This window comes from Ipomoea nil, unplaced genomic scaffold (genome assembly GCF_001879475.1).
Source record: "Ipomoea nil cultivar Tokyo-kokei standard unplaced genomic scaffold, Asagao_1.1 scaffold1558, whole genome shotgun sequence".
Taxonomy (NCBI): Eukaryota; Viridiplantae; Streptophyta; class Magnoliopsida; order Solanales; family Convolvulaceae; genus Ipomoea; species Ipomoea nil.
The window spans coordinates 238641-257301 of record NW_017617986.1 but is presented as its reverse complement, the minus strand read 5'-3'; the positions used below and the strand labels follow the sequence as shown (position 1 = coordinate 257301).

General features: G+C 33.4%; 1 protein-coding gene across 2 annotated transcripts; it reads left to right on the top strand.

Annotated features, from left to right (window-relative positions):
• Positions 1–12266: 12266 nt before the first annotated feature.
• On the top strand, positions 12267–13795 carry LOC109189609 (secoisolariciresinol dehydrogenase-like). Of its 2 annotated transcripts, XM_019340221.1 has the most exons (3): positions 12267–12382; positions 12851–13646; positions 13696–13795. In XM_019340221.1, exons 1-2 carry the CDS (start codon positions 12345–12347, stop codon positions 13644–13646), a joined length of 834 nt encoding a protein of 277 aa, XP_019195766.1. In that variant the 5' UTR covers positions 12267–12344; the 3' UTR covers positions 13696–13795. The 2 variants fall into 2 exon arrangements, with proteins under 2 accessions (XP_019195766.1, XP_019195765.1); XM_019340220.1 differs by lacking the exon at positions 13696–13795 and having other exon boundaries at positions 12851–13681.
• The last annotated feature ends 4866 nt before the right edge of the window (positions 13796–18661 follow it).

Genomic DNA, 18661 nt, shown 5'->3' with positions numbered 1-18661 from the left:
TATATAAATACTTGGCATCACTAGTTTAATTATAACTACTAATTAATTATATAAATTTACATACGTTTCCATTATATGTTTAATATCTTCACGCGGCCCATGACCAAGTGAATCAAACCAAAAAATTTCATTTAGTCGAGGACAAATCGCCATCAACATCCAATGCTCACTACAAATAAATAATTTATTAGTTTTAAGTGAATATAATATATAATAAAAATATATTATATATAAGTACTTTTATTTAAAACGTAATTAATACTTACTTGAGAACATATGGGGCTAAGTATACCAATTTCTTCCCCGACTGCATGGTGGCATTTATATATGATTTCCTGTCTTCCATATTATTCATTTGTGGTTGAATCCAATATGGATCTAGGAAGCCATACGTGTCTTTTGATGCCAACTCAAAACTAATGTAAATACCCCTATTCACAAACACAACCAATTATATATAGATTACCAACTATATAAATATAAAACTATTATGAATAAATAATACTAAAGAACTTATTACCTCATAAAGAACTGAACTAGAGAAACATCGATGGCCTCCATATTTAAGAAACGCATTATCTCATCACTTAGAAGGTGCAAGTCATAGTCAATGTTGCCCATAATACCACGAGCCACATGGACCACAAGAGGGTGTTCAAAACGGCGAGCTATTGAAAAGGCCTTTTTGCATCCATCAGTCAAAGAATCATCATCAGGTATAGTGAATTGTTGATGAACGGATTGCACACCCGAATGAAAAGTCAATTTGGTCTTTTCTTTTGACTGTGAATTATAATACAAGTAAGAATTATTATTTTAAAAAGTAAATTACTTACTATTTTAAAATAGAAATATTTTCAGTATACATACCACATCAACTTTAGTACATAACTCTACCAGCTTCTTTGGCCAAGCAATAAAGTGTTGAATTGCATCACCTACAAGCTGAACCTCACTAGTGGGGATTGGTACATGTGCACTTGGATCACTAACTTCATTTACGCTCACTTTCACATGATTTATATCCAGTACAACCCCATGAACCTGTCCACCACTGTAAGCTGTCCCATATGCTACTGGACGTCTAATTGGATCTTCTAAGAACAGTTGACATCGTGCCCCTAACTACAATAATTTTTAATTAAAAATCATATAAAATTTTATTGATAAATAATAATAAGATAACTTTAAACGAATACTTACAGCTGGTAAATTACTAAAAGGGTCTGGGGAACTAGCTTTGTCACTTGGAGGTAGTGACACAACATCCACACATACGTCATCCACCTGCTTTGCTTGTAAAGGAGTCTGCATAGCACTAAATTTCAACATCATACTAGCTATTTTTGCCTCAAATTGCTCAGTTAATCGTTGACCAAATTCCTCCCGTTCAGAAATATTTTGCTGCTTTTGTTTCTCTAACGCTACTGCAACAGCATCATCAACCATTTGTTGAACATCTTCAGGAGGCTTTTCGCGACGTTTTGCATGGCCAAATACACTTTTGAAGCCTGGTCCTCTTCCCATGGCTCTAACACGTCCAGAATGCTCATCAGTACCCAATGTAACAGTCAATGAATCTTGTCTTCCTTTCTCAACAAATTCTCCTTGAGAAATTTGGATCTCAAGAGTATCCTAACATATATAAAAATTATTCAATAATAATTACTATTACTTTAGTAAATGACAACATATTTACTTACAATTTTTTCCGCCACCAATCTTGTTGATTCAGTGCGATAATTTCCTGACTTGTCAATTCTTGCTTTCTTCCACTTTTCGGCTCTACGTGGAGGACTTGGAGGACTCATTGTATACGTCGGATCTGCATCAGCCAACGCTTGTTTTTCTTTCAACTTCTCATCCATCATCATCTTCTCCAACCTTTTATAACCTCCTCGAGCTAAAAGATGTGGATGAATATTCTTAGCTTGTATGTCTTGATATTTTTTTCTTTTTGCCTATATAAATACAAAATATTAATCAAACTCTTTACATGTCCCTCATAGTAATGATAGAATTTATGTTGGAAATATTGATAGAATAATAACGATACCTCATATGCTGAACCTGTATGCGACTTTACAAACTCATCCCATGTCTCTTGTTCAATGAAGTTGTATTTTATACATGGGCTCATACCTGCAAAACTACCGTATATATACTTGCTCACCAATTTCGCTTTAAAATCTTTCCACCGATCACCCACATATTTTAACCATTCTTTCCTCATATCAGTTGTGTCGGGAATATCATAAGTATTCTGCAAAACAAAATTATTTATTAGTTAGAAATGTAATTATAGAAACTTTATGAATAAATCAAAATCTTACAAAATTAAAAGTTACCAGGATTTGTTTCCAAAACTTTATGTCTGTCCTTCTTGGATTTTGCTCTCTAATCAATGCCTTGTGTTCATCTAAATACGGCTCGACTTCACTTGTATTATGCAAGATGTACAAGTGTGCCTCCTCAACATCTTCACGAGGCATAGTCTTCACTTTGACTCCTCGAGTACCCTTCCCAGCAATTCTTCCTTCATGTCGATTAGTAGAAACACCAATAGCCTCTACCCCTGCCAAATATTCTGTATAAAACTCAGTAACCTCCTCTGCAACATAGCTTTCAACTATAGATGCTTCCGGCCTATATCGGTTCCTAACATAACCTTTTAATACTTTCATGTACCGTTCAAATGGGTACATCCACCTCAAATAAGCTGGACCACAATGTTTGATCTCTCTCACCAAATGCACAAGCAAATGAACCATGATATCAAAAAATGAAGGTGGAAAGTGCATCTCTAGCTGACACAGTGTAACAATAATGTCATTTTGCAATTCATCTAATTTGTCTGGATCAACAACTTTCCCACATATTGCATTGAAAAAGAAACAAAGTCTTATGATGGTATATCTCAACTTTTTAGGTAATATGCCTCTAACAGCCACTGGCAATAGTTGTTGCATTAAGACATGACAATCATGAGACTTCAACCCCACCAACTTTAAATCTTGCATATTAACAAGTTTACTGATATTTGATGAATACCATTGTGGTACCTTTACTCCACGTAAACACTCACAAAAACTTATTTTCTCCTTTCTTGATAAAGTATGAGCAGCTGGAGGCAAATATGTTCTCTTATCCCCGCAACGTGGAGCTAATGTAGGTCGTATACACATTTCAACCAAATCCAATCTAGCATTGAGTCCATCTTTAGTCTTACCTTTAATGTCTAAAAGAGTTCCAACAAGACTATCACATACATTTTTCTCCACATGCATCACATCAATACTATGTCTCACATCTAGTGTCTTCCAATATGGAAGATCAAAAAATATAGATTTCTTTTTCCACGGACTCTTCTCATTTGTAGGTATCTCTTTTGACCTCTTACCTCTTTGAGATTGAAGCTTTTGAGTCTTACCAAAAGTAACATTGATGCATTCAACTCGTTCATAAACTTGATTCCCTGTTAATGGTTGTGGAGCATCTGTATAGTCTTGAACGCCATTGAATGCCTTTTTTAATTTTCTATAAGGGTGAAATTTATCAAGAAATCTCCGATGCCCCATGTATACAGTCTTTCTACCATGAACCAGTTGATGATAACAGGTATTATCTTCACATATGGGGCATGCCTTATGACCTTTGACACTATATCCAGACAAGTTACCATAAGCTGGAAAGTCATTGATTGTGCAAAAAAGCATTGCATGCAACTTAAAAGTCTCCTTCCGGTATGCGTCAAACATTAACACACCTTCATCCCATAATTGCTTCAAGTCATCAATCAAAGGCGCCAAAAAAACATCTATATCATTACCTGGTTGTTTTGGCCCAGAAATCATCAAGCTTAATAATATGTATTTGCGTTTCATACACAACCACGGGGGTAGATTATAAATTATCAACATAACTGGCCACGAGCTATGCTTGCTACTTAGGTTCCCGTGAGGGTTAATACCATCAGTACAAAGTCCAAGTCTAAGATTTCTCGACTCGTGGCCAAATTCAGGAAATGCATTATCAAATGTTATCCATTGAGAAGAATCAGCCGGGTGTCGAAGCTTGCCATCGGAAATTCTTTCATCTGCATGCCATGATAAGTTCTTCGCATCGCTTGGATTTGCAAACATGCGCTTAAATCTTAGAAGAATTGGGAGATACAAAACTTTAGCTGGTGGACTTTTCAAACGTACTTTACCACTCTCTCTTGTTTTATAACGAGATGCCCCGCATATTGGATATGCATGCAAGTCTTTGTAATCATTCCTAAACAATATGCAATCGTTAGGGCAAGCATGTATTTTTTTGTATCCCATACCCATGGGACACAACATCTTTTTGGCATCATATGTACTCTTGGGAAGTTCATTACCATCTGGAAGCATATCATTGACTATTTTAAGTAAAGCAGTAAAGCTCTTGTCGCTCCACCCATTCCCAGCTTTCAAGTTGAATAATTTTAATACAGCCGATAATCTGGTATATTTACTACACCCTAGCCATAAAGGTTGTTTTGAATCATTCAATAATTCATCCAACTCATTTGACCGATTGGTAAACTCTTCTCCAACATCGCGAAACATTTCATCCAACCGATCTTCAGACTCATCATCTTCATTGTCAACATACATGTTAGATGTTGTAGCCACATCGCTTTCACCGTGCCAAATCCATTGTGTATAATATGGATTAATCCCATTAACAATTAGATCATCATATATGTCTTCTTCACCTAACCTTTTCTGATTACAACATTTCGTACAAGGACAGAAGAACCTCTTATTACTATTCGGAAGGTTATTATTTGCAAACTGTAAAAAATTTCTAACTCCATCTTCATATTCCTGACTAAGTCGATTAGCTTTCATCCAACTTTTATCCATCACAAGCCAATCTAAAATAATAATAACCTAGTTAAACATTTGTTAACAACATTTTAACAAATTTATATAATTATAACTACTACAACAACTACACTATATTCATTTCGGCCAATTAGTATTACATTTTTCTCACAACATTTTAAGTTAAATTATTTGGTAAGTTATATACTTGAAAAAGGCAAATTATGGACCAAGATTCACCTAGCATGGTGGGCCTTGGTCCAAAACAACATCATTTTATATTAAGTATCAACTAGTGCAATATATTCAATAACATCATCATGTATTATACACTTAGCTTGTTCACTTAAATTATTTGGTAAGTTATATACTTGAAAAAGGCAAATTATGGACCAAGATTCACCTAGCATGGTGGGCCTTGGTCCAAAACAACATCATTTTATATTAAGTATCAACTAGTGCAATATATTCAATAACATCATCATGTATTATACACTTAGCTTGTTCACTTAAATTATTTGGTAAGTTATATACTTGAAAAAGGCAAATTATGGACCAAGATTCACCTAGCATGGTGGGCCTTGGTCCAAAACAACATCATTTTATATTAAGTATCAACTAGTGCAATATATTCAATAACATCATCATGTATTATACACTTAGCTTGTTCACTTAAATTATTTGGTAAGTTATATACTTGAAAAGGCAAATTATGGACCAAGATTCACCTAGCATGGTGGGCCTTGGTCCAAAACAACATCATTTTATATTAAGTATCAACTAGTGCAATATATTCAATAACATCATCATGTATTATACACTTAGCTTGTTCAATTAAATTATTTGATAAGTTATATACTTGAAAAGGCAAATTATGGACCAAGATTCACCTAGCAAGCTAAGATTTGTTCACTTAAATTATGTATTATATTCATAATATTTGTTCTATATATCTATAAACTAAACCTTATTCCTTAATGTTCATACACAATTATTCCTAAAATTTCAAGATATACACAATAATATATAAACAAAATTTCATAAAATTCCACATATACACACAACAATTCATAATTGACCCACTAACTTATAAAATTAAATATATATACACAATTATTCCTAAAATTTCGAAAATATACACAATAATAATATATAAAATTCAAAATTCAAAAAATATATATATAAAACCATTGTTAATATAATATATATATATATATATATATATATATATATATATATATATATATATATATATATATATATATATACGTACGTACCTTGCAGGAGAGGCGGCGAGCGGCGGCGACGTTGGGCGACGGCGAGGACGGCGGCTTAGGGCGACGGCGAGGACGACGGCGAGCGAGGCCGAGGCCAAAGACGACGGCACTGTTGCGAGCGAGGCCGAGGACGACGTCGACGTGCGACGAGCGAGGCCGAGGACGAAGTCGACGTGCGGCGAGCGAGGCAGTGGACGACGGCTTAGGCGGCGTTGGAGAGCATCGGTGGCGTAGGGCGTTCGGCGGCGGTGGCGTAGGGCGTTTGGAGCAGTGAGGAGTGAAATGTTGAGTGTGAAATGTTTGGGCGCCGATCTGAAAAGTTCTAGCTAGCTAGCTTCATTATTATTTTTTTTTTTTAATTTATGTATACGGCGTCGGCGTTATACGACGCCGACGCCGTATACCATTTAAATATTTTTTTTAATTATTGGAGATACGGCGTCGGAGATTAATTCTGCGACGCCGTATCTACTATTTATTTTTTATTTTTTTTTTAAAAATTCGAGTATACGGCGTCGGCGATATACGTCACCGACGTCGTATACCATTTTAATTTTTTTTTAATTATACGATACGGCGTCGGAGATTTAACTCCGACGCCGTATCTCCTATTTATTATTTCTTTTTTTTTTTAATTTGAGTATACGGCGTCGGCGTTATACGTCGCCGACGCCGTATACCATTTTTATTTTATTTTTTTTAATTATTAGAGATACGGCGTCGGAGATTAATTCTCCGATGCCGTATCTACTATTTTTTTATTTTTTTTTTAAATTCAAGTATACGGCGTCGGCGATATACGTCGCTGACGCCGTATACCATATATATATATATATATATATATATATATATATATATATATATATTTTATTTGAGATACGGTGTCGGCAACGTATAACGCCGACGTCGTATCTCGTATTTATTTTTTATTTATTTTTTATTTAATATACGGCATCGGTCATACCAAATAACCGACGTCATATGTATTTTTTAAAAAAAAATAAAAAATAATTTTAAATATTTAACGTCGGATTTTCAAAAAACCGACATTATAATGTAGACGTTAAATCCGTTTTTTGTAGTAGTGACTTTTCGCAACTCGGAGGATGACGGAAGGTAATTACGAAAGTTAGGGACCATTAATGGCGATGCCACAAAACTCGAGGGACCATAGGTGGTATTTACTCTTAAACACACAAACAACATACATTCAGAACACAAACTCACGCACCTTAAGCACAAAAGTCATGCATCTTAAACACAACCCTCACGCACCTTAAGCACAAAACTCACGCACCTTAAGCACAAAAACACATGCACCTTAAGTTTTAACAACAACTCACATTAAGTACACACTCACACACATTAAGTACAAAACTCACGCACTTTAAGCACAAGACTCACACACCTTAAGCACAAAACTCACGCATATTAAGCACAAAAATCATGCACTTTAAAGTTTCAACAACAACTCACATTAAGTACACACGCACATTAAGCACAAAACTCACGCACATTAGGCACAAGACTCACGCACCTTAAGTACAAAACTCACGCACATTAAGTATTACACACTCACGCACATTAAGCACAAATCTCACGCACCTTAAGCACAATACTCACGCAGTTTAAGTACAAAACTCGCGCACATTAATCACCTGCACAACCGCACGGTAAACCTTCACCCGCACTGGAACTTAAACCTATATAACCTAAAATATAACCATTAACCAAACAAGGTAATATTATATTATACAATCCAAACTAAACACATAATGTTACGTGTTTGGGTCGTTTGGTTCACGGAATGTAAGATTACCTAGGGAATGTTAGATTGCTGGGAATGTTAGATTACTGGGAATGTTAGATTCCTGTGTTTGGTTAAAATTGGGGTATGTAATATAATGATGTTTGGTTTAGGGTTATCTTTTATACACACTATAATATCCTTAAACATATTTTCATATATTTTAATAAATTTAAAAATTAAAATAAATAAATAAGATAACGGTATCATATATAATCACATGATTTTAAAATATTAACTAAAATCTTGAACTTGAGAAACAAAATTATTTTATAAACTAACATAACATAATATATATATATATATATATATATATATATATATATATATATATATATATATAACTAACATAACCAAGGTTATCTTAGATTACCTAAGATTTTGAAGGGAATCACATTCCCTTCAAAATCCTATGTGGAGGGAATGTGACATTCCTTGGGAATGTTAGATTCCCTGAGATAATATGAACCAAACACCGGAATGTGAGCTTTGGAATGTCACATTCCCTTGGTTATCTTATATAACCTGAACCAAACGCCCCCATAAGGTAATCTTACATTCCCAAAATCTCACATTACCTTCCTGTAGGTGATCCTATTAACTGGGGTAATCCAAGATTCCGTGAATCAAACGCCCCCTGAGAAATAAATTTAGTAAACAAGTTTTCTATTTTTTATTTTTTTCACTCCTCCAATTCTTTATTTTTGCAAAAAACTCTCAATTTTTTCATTAGGATAAACAGCCCCTAAGGCAGTCCATTGCAATTGTGATTCATCTCCACTCTTTATTCTCGAGCCATGATAAGGCTTCCCTCACAACCATGGCTTTAGCCAGATGGGGTCTCCCAAGTTACGTAAAGGGCGCTTGCATAACCTAAGAATGCTCCAGTCTCCGATAAAAGGACTGCCCCAAAATATGTGTGTTCCTCGTTTGCTGATACCGTGGCATCCAACCGACATGTTACTCCATCCCGTTTCTGATGATGCGGGGTTGTCGTGATCCTCCTGAGCCGTTTGAGGATGCGTAGCTGGAGCTGGAGTGGTCACGGACGGGGAATCTAGGATCATTGTTAGAAGTATTCGTTTGGTAAAAATTTGAGGAAGTAATAAAGTTAGTTTAATGAAATGAGATTATGGCCATGTTTGGTAAAAAATTGGTCCATAGGTCAATTTTGACTTATTTGACAACTATTAATTATTTGATTTAGTTAAAATATTAATATAAGTATTTGGTTAATTAACTTTTTACAACTAGAAAATGTTAAAATTCAAAAAGCTACTTCAAGCAACTTGTTCAATTAGCTTTTTAATTAAGAAAATAAATTATACCAAACAACTATCAGCTAATAGCTAATTTACCAAACATTTTTTTACAACAATTAATATTATCAACTAGTTATACCCTCTAATTAACACAATCAACTAAGCGCTATTAGGTATCACCCAACTGCCTATATATGAAATCTTGAAACCGCCCATATGGGTAGCTCAACTGGTCATAGAGGTGAAACTTTAGAAGAATGATCAGGGATCGAGTCTCACCAGTGACAGTGTGGGAGCAACCTCTCAAAATGAGGGGGGCTCCTTGTGCGCAGTGAGCACCGGTCTAGCCTCTATGGTTCATGTTCAGTTGAAATCTTAAAACCGAATATATTCTTCCTAGAAAGGAACGCGCCGGCTTTTTATTCTAAATTTGTTTGCACTAAGCTAAGGTTACGTTGTTTCGCTATCAATATTTTCATCAAAGAGAATAAAGTTAAAAACTAAAAAAACTAAATTATTTAATTATTTTTGGGAAAATAGCACTTTTTACCCCTGAGTTATATACTTATAGCACTTTTTCTCCCTCAATTATTTAGGTAAGCACATTAGCCCCCTCAGTTATTCTAAAAGTGGTGTTTTTTCCCCCCTGATATATTCAATTGACATTTATACCCTTAAAGTAAATATTTTATTGGGAAAATGGCACTTTTTCCCCCTATGTTTTATATTTATAGCATTTTTTCACCCTCAATTATTTAAGTGGCTCTTTTTCCCCCTCAAATGTTAAACGGACATATTTACCCTTAAAATAAATATTTCATTTATTTTTATTCTCCAATAAATTATTACTATAATTTGGTTCAAACCAGATACTATAGTAACCAAACCAAAATATTCCAATTACAATTTATAATCAAAACGCGATATTTAGAGTTTATTAAAATCGCGAACTGGAATGGCCGGTTCATGTCCCGAACTGAAAAAATAAAATACATTTATTGTTGAATTTAAACTATTTTAAAATAAAAAATAAAATTTTAAAATAAAGACGGTTCAAAATCGCGAACGGGATCCGGAACCGCCGGTTCATGATCCAGTTTTTTTTTATTCTTAAATTTAATAAATTGAAATCCAAATATTGGGTTCTAGATCTGAATCATAACTGAAATTTTTAATTCGATTGCTATAGTGTCTGGTTCAGTTCGAACCGAACCGTGGTAATCGCTACATATACGCAATAATTTGTTGGAGAAGTAAAATAAATAAAATGTTTACTTTAAGGGTAGAAATGTCAATTTAATATATTAGGGGGGAAAACCACCACTTTTAAAATAATTGAGGGGCTAATGTGCTTACATAAATAATTGAGGGGGGAAAAGTGCTATAAGTATATAACATAGGGGGAAAAAGTGCCATTTTCCCTATTTTATTTATTTTACTTCTCCAACAAATTATTGCGTATACGTAGGGATGACCACGGTTCGGTTTGAATTGAACCGGATACTATAGCAATCGAATTAATAGTTTTCGGTTATAATTCAGATCTAGAATCCAATATTTAAATGTCAATTTATTAAAATTATGTATCAAAAAATTGAATCTTGAACCGTGAACTGGCGGTTCTGGATCCGATTCGCGATTTTGAACCGTCTTTATTTTAAAATTTTATTTTTTATTTTAAAATAGTATAAATTCAACATTATATATATTTTATTTTTTCAGTTCGGAACATGAACCGTCCGTTCTGGTTCACGATTTTAATAAACTCTAAATATCGGATTTCGATTCTAAATTGTAATTGGAATATTTCGGTTTGGTTGCTATAGTGTTTGTTTGGTTTGAACCAAATTATGGTCATAATTTGTTGGAGAAAAAAAAATAAATTAAATATTTAGTTGAAGGGTAAATATGTCCATTTAACATTTCAGGGGGGAAAACAGCCACTTCAATAATTTAGGGGGCAAAAATGCTATAGGTATATAACTCAGGGGGGAAAAGTGCCATTTTCCCATTATTTTTTAGTACTAATTATTTAATTATTTAAAGAAATATTTTATATTAATTATTGTTCGTCGTGACTCGTGAGCATTCACATTAACCTTGAGTTCTGATCGAACTCCCTCATTTTCGGAAAAAAAAAAAATGTGCACACAATGTCTCTATCGAAAACCATTAAAATGATTTTTAATAAAAAAAATTAGTTTTAAAACTGTTGAGTTATTTGCAGTTAATTTTAGCATTTAAAATTTTTTTTTTTTGGATAATTTAGCATTTCAAATTGATTAGCTTTGCTTCTTAATTTTAAAAAGAAAAATGTTAAAAATTGTTACGATTACCATTCTCTATTAGTCCCATTGCTCTTGATGTGTTATTTTTTATTAGATATGTAGATTTCTTATTAATTCACGTGAAGTTTACAAATTCATTAATATTCTATGAAAACAAATACGGAGTAATTGTTACTTTTTAATCTGACAATGACTAATAAATATGATTAAAAAAATCACTAGATGCTCTTCGAGCACCCGTGTGTGTTTTAATTTGTTTTATTTTTTAAAGACTTGATAATTATAAACTATATAATACTTTAATAGTTAATAGTAAAATTTTAAATATATATTAACCTAAAAGACATTTAGGGTGATTTCACTCAAAACGATATCGTTTTAAGTGAAATAACTCTTTCTCTATAATTAAAAAAAATGGGGAAACAATAGCTAATTAACCGACTAGGTGGTCTAGGCGGCCTAGTCGGCCACCTAGATTACCAATTATGGTGATATGCTAAATAATTGATAGGTGCCGATTAATCAGCGCTTAAGTGCAATTTTTGCAACAATGTTAACAAAAAGCGGTAATTATAATGATAGAAAATATTTTTGATTAAAAATATCACAATTTGTGTCCGTGGCGTATGTTTCGGAGTCAAATACTGATTTAATCAATTTAAAATTTGAGTAAAAAAATTCAAATAACCACTCCCCAAAGTAGTCAACTTTGCCGTCCTCGCCCAAGTTGGATAAATTAAAACATATAAATATAGGTTATTAGTTTGTAGTTTATATATAAATCTTAGAATCTCAGCCCAGCCCTCTACTTAATTAGTTCCTACCTTAGCTTGTTGTTTTTGTGTGTTAGAGATATGGCAACTTCATCAGTTCTTTCAACAATGGCCAAAAGGTAAGCATTTCTTCCACTACCTTAGCTTGTTTTAAACATTCATGTCTAAAGTTGAGTATATATACAGAAAATTCTTTGATACTCCGTAATAGACTTCAAAGTTCGACTCTTACTAATTAACAACCGATAAGAATATATGTAGATAATAAATAATTTTATTGTGAGTATTCTTTCAGAGGTTGTCATAACACCAACCCCATATATGAGAGGACTAGTATTTAATTTGGTGTCTCTCATACTGTAACTGTCAAGACTCAATCGTATGTCTTTATCCACAATCTATCACATATACTATGATCTATAGGCTAGTTAAGATGCATATTTCAATTTACTTTATCCACATACAAAGTCATTAATCTATGAGTAGTGGGGACTTTTAGGGAAGAAGATTCTCAAGATTAATATTTCTATAGAAAATTGAAAAGTTTGATTTTTCAGAATTATTTACTTGTTTAAAAAATTGTGTAGACTAGAAGGGAAGGTTGCACTGATAACGGGAGGAGCCAGCGGCATTGGAAAATGCACGGCGAAGCTTTTCTCCGAGCACGGTGCCAAAGTGGCCATCGCCGACATCCAGGAAGATCTCGGCAGCGCCGTCGTCGACTCCCTCGGCGGGCCCTCCAACTCCACCTACCTCCACTGCGACGTCACGAACGAGGAACACGTCCGAAACGCCGTCGACAAGACCGTGGAAACCTTCGGAAAGCTCGACATCATGTTCGCCAACGCGGGGATCGCGGACGATAACAAACCCCGCATCGCCGACAACGCCAAGGCCGACTTCGAGCGCGTGCTCAGCGTCAACGTCACCGGCGTCTTCCTAGGCATGAAACACGCGGCGCGCGTCATGGTCCCGGCCCGCCGCGGCTGCATATTGTCGACCTCGAGCGTGAGCTCAACCCTCGCCGGCGCCGCATCTCACGCTTACGCGGCGTCGAAGCACGCGGTTTTTGGGCTGACGAAGAACCTGGCGGTGGAGCTTGGGCAGTTCGGGATACGCGTGAACTGCGTGTCGCCGTACGCGATGGCGACGCCGCTGGCGACGAAATTCGTGGGCGTTAACGATGAAGATTTGGAGAATACGATGAACACGCTCGCGAATCTTAAGGGCGTGACTCTTAAAGTTGACGATGTTGCAAGTGCGGCTCTTTTCTTGGCCAGTGATGAAGCTAAATATATCAGCGGTCATAACTTGTTCATCGACGGCGGGTTTAGTATCCACAACTCCGCATTCCGCATATTTCAATATCCTGAATCAAATTAACTCCGGATTAATTCCTCATCTTAAATTAAATTTTATGAGTAATAATATGCTATCATTACTCTCACAGTCTCACTTTTTGCTTTACTTTTTATTCTCTTTTTATGACATACTTAAGTTCATAAAAGAAATGGATCATATTTTCTTTTTAATTTTGTTGTTGTTTTTTTCAAATAAAATTGTGGCAGATTTTTATTCATCAAGAGCCCAATTATCATTTTCAGAGTTTTATTATATTACTAGTTTTGCGCATTGCACGATTGGAAAAATACTCAATATTTTTTTTAAATAAGTACTTTAAAGTATATTAAGGTAAGATTATATTGGAATTGTTCATGCATAGATAATTGAACGTTAAAATAATATAGTCAAGATTGATTATAATTGTCAATAACATAATTGTATAGGTATGATTGAAACCAAATACGGGACATAAGTGAGAGCAAATAAAAATTATGGCATAAAATATTAAATATATACTAATATTGAAGAGCTAACTGCTGATTGCCAAACAAGGACATTGCGAGATAGTTTCTCACTTCAATTTATTGTGTGATTTGAATACTCGTTTTTGTCAATAAATCCCCCAAGTAGTTAATATAATTGGCTTAATTATATTTTTTATTTTTTGAAAACAATTATTATTATTATTATTATTATTATTATTATTATGTCATTTTACATGTTAATCTAAACAGCTAATTTTTTCAAATATCTTTTTATCAACCGTTGACATAATTCGCTGGTCAAATTCGCTAATATAATCCGCTAACGCTAACCACTAACTGTTGATTGTCAAACAAGGACATTGCGAGGTAGTTCTCAATACTCCAATTTGTTGTGTGATTTGAATACTCTCTTTGTCAACAAAATCCTCAAGTAGTTAATATGATTGGCTTTATTAATTATAATTTTTTAATTTTTTTCATAGTACTAATAAAATACTTGATAAATAAATATATAATATTATTTTGTATTATAACTTTGATATTTAATTAAAAAATAGTGCACAAAAAAGATAATAGACAATGTAGTGAATATAATCAATTGATGAGTTTAAATGTAAAGAATTTTTACATTGGAGAAATATAAAGACAATATAACTAATAAAATTATTTCTCTTAATTAATTTATTGATAATGAATAAAATTTTTTTTAATAAAGACATTGTATGAACAATGTAGCGAATATAATCAATTGATGAATTTGAATGTAAAGAAATTTTATATTGGAGAAAAATAAATACAATATAACTAATGAAATTATTTCTCTTATTTAATTTATTGATAATGAATAATTTTTTTTGAATAAAGACATTGTAGACACATAATTCTAAATTAAAGAAATGCATATGTATTATTTTTTGTTGTAGCTACTAAATTAGTATTTAATTTAATAAGAGTAAAATAGAGTACTAATTATGCCAATTTTGATTGGGATGATGTTCAAAACCTAAGACCTTTCTTATTGAAATCAATGAGTAAGTTAATGGTGAACTAACAGAAATTAACGGAAAAGATAATATTTAACGAAAAAGTTAACAGATAATCATATTCATTAAGGATAAATTAGGAAATCTTAACGAAAAATTAAAGTCTGATCAATCTGATCCATTCATTTGATTAAAAAATTTGACCGTCATTTTTTTCTACCTATTATAGGCCTAACTCTCTTGAGCTCTTATTAGTATGGTAGAGTTTTCTTGTATTTACTAATATCTAGTGGGTTGTGGTGTCATTAATTATATAGAAAATATGGCTTTTAATAAAACTAAACTGAAATATTTAATAATAAAATGAGTTGTTAAGGGAGTGATAGATGTTAAATGACAAAACATGACACATGTATATATTAATGATAATTTGAATGTATATGTCTGTGAGAGAGAGGGAAAGAGAGAGAAAATATTTAATAAAAAAAATATTATATCAAATCATTCGATATATTTAATATTTAAGTAGGTGAATAATAATAATAATAATAATAATAATAATAATAATAATAATAATAATAATAATAATAATAATAATAATAATAATAAGAGAAAATTATACTTTTCGTCCCTAAGTTAGAGGATAATTGCAGAATTCGTCCCCAAGTTAGAGAATAATTGCAGAATTTGTCCCTGAGTATTGGTCATGCTCATTTTCGTCCCTAAGTTAACATTGACGTTGCACTTTTCGTCACTTGAGCTATAGAGTAATTGTAGAATTCGTCCCTGAGTGTTGTTCATGCTCACTTTTCGTCCCTAAGTTATCATTGACGTTGCACTTTTCGTCCCTGAGTTATACTAAAATTGCAAATTTCGTCCATAATCACTACTATATAAATGGTATACTACGTTACTTAATAGACGGAGATTTTTTAAATAATCACCGTCTAATATATTTTGTTATACTACGTCACTTAATAGATGACAATTTTTTAAATAACCGCCGTATATACCTTAATTATTTTTTTAAGTCATACACTTTAAATAACCATCGGCAGTTTTTTGTACACATACACTGTGATTTTCGATGTGTCATGCGTGTAAGTGACTACCGTTGTAAATATACACTTTCTACGGCAGTTTTGGAAACCGCTGTGTATGTTAATTATATACGACGGTTAAACAACTGACGTGTATGTCAACTATATACGGCAGTTATTTAAACAACCACCGTCTATTAAGTGACGTAGTATAACACAATATATTAGACGGAGGATATTTAAAAAATCGTCGTCTATTAAGTGACATAGTATACCATTTATGTAGTAGTGATTAGGGGTAAAATTTACAATTTTAGTATAACTCAGGGATGAAAAGTGCAACGTCAATAATAACTTAGGGACGAAAAGTGAACATGACCAACACTTAGGGACGAATCCTACAATTACCTTATAACTCAGGGACGAAAAGTGCAACGTTAATGATAACTTAGGGACGAAAAGTGAGCATGACCAACACTTAGGGACGAATTCAACAATTACTCTATAACTTAGGTACGAAAAGTGTAATTTTACCTAATAATAATAATAAATTAAGAATGAATGAGAGAAAATATTTTATGAAGAAAGAAAGGAAAAGGAAAAAATAGAAAAGAAAAAGCAAACAAATGATATATATATATATATATATATATATATATATATATATATATATATATATATATATATATATAGGATCATATGAGAACACTTACTTAGGTGAGAACGTGAGAACAAATCGTGTGCATCCATCTAATATTTTTTAACGGTCTCGATTAGATTAATTGTGTGCGAACGCGAATTAATGTGTGCAAACACGATTAAGTGCATTTGCACACATTTAATTTGTGTTTGCACACACTTAATCTAATCTAGACAATTAAAAAATATTAGATGGATGCACACGGTTTTTTCTCACAATCTCACCTAAGCAAGTGTTCTCATTAAAATCCTTATATATATATATATATATATATATATATATATATATATATATATATATATATATATAGAATTGGGTTTTGGTACGGTTGGTAGTCCCAGGTGCGGTTGTGGGGTTAAATCTAAGCCATTGATCTTGCTTAAATCAAGGTTCGGGATCACCAAAATTTAAAAAAAAAACGCGGTGGCAATTTGGTAATTTTTGCATCTAAGTCAAATTTAAGGTGCGTGAGTTTTGTATTTAAGGTGCGTGAGATTTGTGGTTAAGGTGCGTGAGTTTTTTGCTTAATGTGCATGAATTTGTGCTTAAGGTGCGTGGGTTTTGTGCTTAATATGAGTAGTTGTTAAAACTTAAAGTGCGTGGATTTTGTGCTTAAGGTGCGTGAGATTTGGGTTTAAGGTGCGTGGGTTTTGTGCTTAATGTGCGTGAGTTTGTGCTTAAGGTGCGTGGGTTTTGTAATTAATGTGAGTAGTTGTTAAAACTTAAAGTGTGTGGGTTTTGTGTTTAAGGTGCGTGAGATTTGTGCTTATGGTGCGTGAGTTTTGTGCTTAATGTGCGTGAGTTTGTGCTTAACGTGAGCCATTTTAAAATCTTAGGTGCGTGGATTTTATGCTTAATGTGCGTGGTTTATGTACTTAATGTGAGTCATTTGTGTTCTTAAGGTGTTTTGTTTGTGTGCTTAAGGTGTGTGGTGATTTGGGTATATATATAGGGGCGCGATCTCGTGCGAAAGGCCGCCCAGGTGCGAATATGCGAACCAATCAGCGCGCGCCACGTGTCAACATTCATTGGTCGGATGCACCTACTTTCACCTACAAGTGCATGTAATTTTTCCTTGTTAACATTCATTGATCAAGTGCACCTACTTTCACCTACAAGTTCACATACTTTCACATAGGTGCACGTAGTTAATACTATATGTGCACCTAGTTCTAGACATGTGGCGCGTGCTGATTGGTATATTCGCTCCTGGGCGCGCCATTCGCACCAGAACGTGCGAGATTATATATATATATATATATATATATATAGTCGAGTTCCAGCGCGACGAGTTCTTCCCGTGCGGTCGTGCGGCGGTTTTAAGAATACACCAACAGTTAAGCAAAATATACACCATCAACGTTATGAAATTCACTACAAAAACACACACAAATTAGGTACGCATCACCAACAACCCACCATTAGGTAGGACTAAAAGCACCACACAGTGTTTGAAAATACACTATTAGTGGTAGGGAGGTATATGGTGTATTTTTTTGAGTGTGTTGTGTATTTTTAATATGTTTTTGCATTTCATTGTTGTGTGTTTCTCTTACACTATTGTTGCATATTAGTAACATTGTTGATGTATTCTGAAAACTGCCGCACGACCGTACAGGAAGGTCTCGTCGCATTCGAACCTTTTCATATATATATATATATATATATATATATATATATATATATATATATATATATATATATATATATATATATATATATATTTGAAAAAATTCAAATGCGGCGGTGCGACGGAATTTCAGAATACATCAACAATGTTAACAATATGCACCAACAATGTAAGGAAAACACGCCACAATGAAATGCAATAAAATATCAAAAAATA

Coding starts and splice junctions, on each gene's coding strand:
- LOC109189609 (XM_019340221.1), top strand. CDS start 12,345: ATGGCAACTTCATCAGTTCTTTCAACAATGGCCAAAAG. Junction 12,383..12,850: donor CTTTCAACAATGGCCAAAAG/GTAAGCATTTCT, acceptor AAAATTGTGTAG/ACTAGAAGGGAAGGTTGCAC.